Source organism: Phalaenopsis equestris, unplaced genomic scaffold, assembly GCF_001263595.1.
Source record: "Phalaenopsis equestris unplaced genomic scaffold, ASM126359v1 Scaffold213688, whole genome shotgun sequence".
Classification (NCBI taxonomy): domain Eukaryota; kingdom Viridiplantae; phylum Streptophyta; class Magnoliopsida; order Asparagales; family Orchidaceae; genus Phalaenopsis; species Phalaenopsis equestris.
The window spans coordinates 25,309-31,279 of NW_018232517.1; the positions used below are offsets into that span (position 1 = coordinate 25,309).

The 5,971-nt window shown below is 35.3% G+C and overlaps 1 protein-coding gene across 1 annotated transcript; it reads left to right on the forward strand.

Moving 5' to 3' along the window:
• The first annotated feature begins 479 nt into the window (after positions 1–479).
• Positions 480–3,393, forward strand: LOC110036992 (pentatricopeptide repeat-containing protein At2g29760, chloroplastic-like). The gene is made up of 2 exons (XM_020741556.1): positions 480–635; positions 775–3,393. Exon 2 carries the CDS (start codon positions 831–833, stop codon positions 2,847–2,849), a length of 2,019 nt encoding a protein of 672 aa, XP_020597215.1. The 5' UTR covers positions 480–635; positions 775–830; the 3' UTR covers positions 2,850–3,393.
• Positions 3,394–5,971: the final 2,578 nt, after the last annotated feature.

Here is a 5,971-nt window from a genome sequence, read left to right on the forward strand (position 1 = left end):
TTAGTATATGTTATTTATGTGTGTTATATACATATAAAACATATCTTATGAAGAATATTTGTAATTTTTGACCCAGCGTCTTGACACCAAGCATGTAGCACTTTGACACCCATTTGATAAATCCCCAGCACTAGTAGGTAGTGTCATGATACCCAAAGTGGGATTTTAGATGTCAGAAACCAAAGAGCAAGATACCACGACACTCAAAGCAAGCACTATAGTGCCCAAACAAGTAGTGTCCTGGTAAAAATTAGCATTATTACACCCATGCCCTAATTTAAAATTCAGATCATAAAGCACGTCGATTGAATCCAACACTGACACACATTGCAATAGAGCCACATTGCCACAATGTGATGCCCTAGTGCTTAGCATATACTTACTTTTGTTTGCGTGATTTTAATAATGGTTTTGCCTAAATTCCTTTAGAAAGGGAAATTTTGGAAGAAGGGAGAGGTCTCTTAGAGCTTTTAGTAGTATTCTTAGTCTTTCTTTATGTCATCATAGTCTAAGTTTTCTACTTTTTAGTTTTTAGTGAGTGAGAAAGTTTGCATTAAGAGATAATTGTGAAGGAAACAAAAAGGGAAGAACACTTTGGATGAAGGATCCACTTATGAGCAACGAACTATTTCCTGGTTTTTTTTTATTTCCCTTTATTAGTAATCTTTGCTTTGACTTCAATGGATTTCATTTTTATTTACACTCAAGAGTAAGAACTCATCACACGAACCCAATTTTAGCTAAATTTGCCCTTTGCTTTCCTCTACTCTTCAGACTTCCAAAACCACTCTCCGCCACAGCTCTGAAATTTTGTATGCTAAAGCCCAAGTATGAATTCTGTAAAAAGTTGCTTGCAATCCGGCCAGCTTAACCGTGCACGCGAACTGTTCGACAAAATTCCTTACCCGGATCTCTACACCTTGACACTCTTATTATCTGCATACTCGACGCACGGCCTTCCCAAACAATCCATAGCTTTGTATAGAAAGCTCTGCAAGGAGAAGGATCTCTATCCCGATCGATATGTTATACTCTCAGTAGCAAAGGCTTGCTCCCTTTCCATGGATGCCATCACAGCTATAGAACTTCACAGCGATGCGATTCGATTCAAGCTTAGCTCAGATCTGCCTGTTGGTAATGCATTGGTTGATATGTTTGGTAAATGTGGGTTGATTGAGGAAGCAATAAGTGTCTTCGATCAACTGCCTGATAAAGATGTGATAAGCTGGACTTCACTAATTTCTGCCCATGCAAACTGCAAGCAATCAGGAGAAGCTTTACAAGTTTTTCGTGTGATGTTGCTTTCTGGCATGAAGCCCAATTCTGTAACTCTGTGCACGGTGCTGCATGTTTGTTCAGCAATGAAAGCTATCAAATTTGGAAAAGAGATTCATGGTTTTGCAGTGAGGAATAGGTTTGAGAGTGATGTTTGGGTGAGCAGTGGATTAATCGATGTGTATGCGAAATCATTTAATCCACACCTTGCAAGGCATGTGTTTGATGGATTACCTGACAAGGATACTGTTTCATGGAATGTGATGTTGTCATCTTATTTCTCAGTTGGGAATTCAGAGGAGGCTTTGGAGCTATTTGGAAAGATGAAATCTGGAGGTCTGATGAATTGTGCTTCCTGGAATTGCATGATTAGTGGATTTGCACAGAATGGTAGGATTATACAATCAATTGAAATGTTTGCTGAGATGCAGCATTCTGGTTTCAGGGCTAATGAGATCACTATAGCTTCTGTGTTGCCTGCCTGTACTGATGTGGAAAATAGAAGAGGTGGAAAGGAGATTCATGGGTTCATATACAGGTATTGTTTCATAAAGGATAAGATGATTTTGACTGCCCTGGTTCTGTTGTATGCTAAATGTGGAGATTTAATGAAATCTAGGCTTGTTTTCGACCGAATGATTGATAAAGATGTTGTTGCTTGGAATGCAATGATCTTTGCGAACTCCATGCACGGTTGTGGTGAGGATGCTCTATGTCTGTATTATCAAATGATAAAGTCAGGCATGAAGCCTAACTCCATGACATTCATGGGTGTTCTGTCTGGGTGCAGCCACTCTCTTCTTGTCCAAGAGGGTCGATCGATTTTCAGCTCGATGAGTTGTGGTTATGGGATTGAACAAGATGCTGAACATTATTCCTGCATGGTTGATGTCCTGAGTCGTGCCGGTCGCCTCCAAGAGGCTTATGAGTTTATTCAGGGGATGCCAATGGAACCAAAGGCTAGTGCTTGGGGAGCTCTGCTTGCTGCATGTAGAGTGTACAAGAATGTTGAGCTGGGAATGATTTCAGCAAACAGATTGTTTAAGATTGAACCAGAGAATCCTGGAAACTATGTCTTGCTTTCAAACATACTTATGAATGCCAAATTATCAGAGGACGCTTCGAATATTAGGAGGCTGATGAAAGATAGAGGAGTTCGAAAGGCACCCGGTCGCAGTTGGATCCAGATTAAGAACAAAGTGCATACTTTTGTCAAAGGTGATGATAACATTGCCTGTAGGGATGACATATATGATTTCTTGGATAAGATAGGAGAGAAGATGAAGCGTGAGGGTTACGAACCAGACATCGAATTCGTGTTGCAGGATATTAGAGGGGAGGAAAAGGAGGAATCATTGTGCAGTCATAGTGAGAGGCTTGCAGTTGCATTTGGAGCTATGCACCTGAATGGTGAATCAGCTATAAGGGTATTCAAGAACTTGAGAATATGTGGTGATTGTCACCATGCTATTAAGTTTATGTCTAAGATTCTTGGTGTAGGTATTATTGTGAGGGATAAGTTGAGATTTCATCATTTCAGGGATGGATTTTGTTCCTGTGGTGATCGATGGTGAAGTGGAGAGTGATGAAGGATCATGTTTCTATGAGGAGAAGAATGCTGGATATAACCATAGTAAGTTGTTGGTGGTGTCAAATCAATGTTGTCAAATGATTGGAAAGGGTCATTTATGAAATATGAACAAACTGAGGCTATTATAAGAGCCTCCAGCCACCCTTAATGTGTCTAACAATTTGAGTACCACCTCTTTAAGGCCAACTATATCAGAGGGGATTCAAACCCCCGACCTGAGGGGTCTTATATGCCAACCAACAAGTCGGGTATGAGGCACATATATATATATCGCGGATGCCAACTATGCCACTCACCGTGACTCTTTGGTAGTGCAGCCTAGAGTATGTCCCCTGTGATCACGTGTTCGATCTCGCCTGAGTGCATCTGCCTTGCAGTGCAGGATTGAGTGATTAGATACTTGAGGGTAGTTGCCGGTACATTTTCCTAGCTCCCCCATTTTAATTTTGATTGTGTTAAGAGATGTCCAAATATCTATAATATTGATGTAGGAGTTTCAGATCACAAGATAAATTATGCCCACTTATTGTTATTATATACTCCTTGTTAATGGGTCTCTATCCCTTATTATTGGGATAGCGAAAATAAAAAAATTAAGTTTGGTTTTTTTTGGTTTTTTCATTTGTTCGGAATCTCTCTTGCAATCCCTTTTTAAAGAGCAAAATTGCAAAAGAATGGTACTATAAAATGATATTCTTATCAAAATTTTGAGAATTTGAATTTGAAGACCAAAGTTTGCATAAGAGGATTAATAATGCTTTATAAGTTCATAGGTTTTTTGAACTTTGAAGTTTCTAATGAGCAATTTTGTCTTTGTTATTAGCATAGATCTTTCTTCTCATGAAAAAAGAATCAAATTATATTATAACATTTATATTAAGGGGCATTTACATGCATATCATACAATTCTTATGTATTTACATATGTAACACCTAAATAATTCATATTTACATGTATATCGTTCAAATATTAACATCACATGCCACCATCACCATCTTTTTAAAAATGAAATCTACCATTGTAGCATGGGTTTATCAGACCAAGGAGTTATAAGTGTAAATATCAAACTTTTTGTACTAGATATGCAAATACATAAGAATTGAGTGGTATGTACATAAATTTCCCTTATATTAAGTATACTTATTATTTTTACCTAATAAATGTATTTTCCTTCATATTTGATAATAAAGATATTTTTTTAATGTGTTAAATGCTACCAAAGAGCTATCTTAGAACCAAAGAATAATAAAGCCACCAAACCTTTTTTTCTTTTCAAAATAACATTTGAGGCCTATCCAGATCATACTACCTTAACTCGAAATGGTTATTCGTTGCTTTTATTATTGATTATACTTGTGTGTGTTGGCTATACTTAATGGAAAATAAGAATAGTTTAGAATTCACAGAATGGTTAAAACTTATACTCTTGTAATGTAAATACATCACCTTATTAGTGGTTTGTAGTAATTTAATTATATTTACTTAAAATATAATGATATTATCCTTCAAACTATCGACCCCAACACAACATAATAAAATGATCTTGAGATGATGTCATTTACATAACATGTTATCATATTGAAGGAAATATTTCTCATATGTTATCTGGGTACATTGAATAATCCCATAATCATAAATCTATAAGAATACTTATTTTCAAAATTTTCAAATATTATACTCTGTAATATAAGCCAAATTAAAAGGGGGTATAAATGATTTTTTTCCTAACAAAAGGAAAAATATTTGTATCCATCAATGCACCTTTGAAAATAAACTTTTTTTTTCCCAAAACAAAAGCAACTATTAAGGGATATGTAATTGAAGGAAAAAAGAAATTAATATTTTTTCACAAGAACTCTCCAAACTCAATAATATCATCAAGTGCCTTAGAATTTCTAAGCTTAATATTGAGTCTTAAACTCTTATTCTCTGGCCTCAAAAGATCCCTTTGAACTTCATAATTACTTATAAAGGATGATCTACAAAAGAATGTAAAACTACTCTACCTCACAAAGTTTGCCATGAATTGTACTTAAATGTGAAAATTTCACAAACCCTTCTTTCATATGATATTACAATAGAATTGCCCATTATTCTAAGAAGAGAGGTTCATATACACATTCGACCTCGTTTAATAAATGAGCTAAGGATATGATCATCCATCCTTTTTGATAAAAACTTGATCTCCAATCTATTAGAAATTAAAAACTTAATCAAATTAAGAGTCTGTTTTGGGCAGTTACAGCTTATTAAGAAATAGCTGTAAAACTGCTGAATAATAATTTGATGCTCAAAAAGTTATCGTGGTCATTATAATTTTTTTTTAATAAAAATCAGACAACAGCAAGAAAGCTGTCACTGCACCTAATCAAGAGGGATAAGAAAACATAAATTTTAGCTGCATCCTTTTCAAAAAGCTGTCAAAACACAATTTATCCAAACAGTCAAAACTGCAATGATGCGTCGTATCGCCGCCCCAACACGGGCCTTAAAAGAGAATCTTAATAAAAAATAAGGGAGAGAAAGAGGCTATTGCATTGGAGACCAAAGCTTATAAAAATAATATAATATGAAAATTTATTCAAATACTCAAAGATTGCATCCATATAATATGTTAATGAATCATAGAATTTTGATGATATGGATCCATACAGAGAAATAAATCATTTATAGCTGCAAGAGGAGTCATATAAGCTTGTAGGTCGGTTATTGTAAAACTTCTTCTAGCTAAACTTAACATAACTCAAGTACTTTCAATGGTAAGCATCTTTAAGTGGCCATTTTCCCATTTGAACTTCAAAATTGAAAGAATATACCTACATAGATTCTTCTTTAGTGATTTGTGCATGTGAAGAAAAAGTCAAGTTTGAAAACTAATAGAATCAATTTATGCACTACAAAAACCACCTCAGCCCTGATTCAAAAGGTTCATCAAACTCTTACAAAATGAAGATCAAAGTGTTTTATATATTCCTTCCACTTATATAACTGCTGGTGGTTTCATGACCAAAGGATTTGCTGGATCCTATTTGGATGATTGATGAGGTTTATTTCTTAGATGTTTACAAATAATGAACACATTCTGCATACTCATCTGTCAAATCT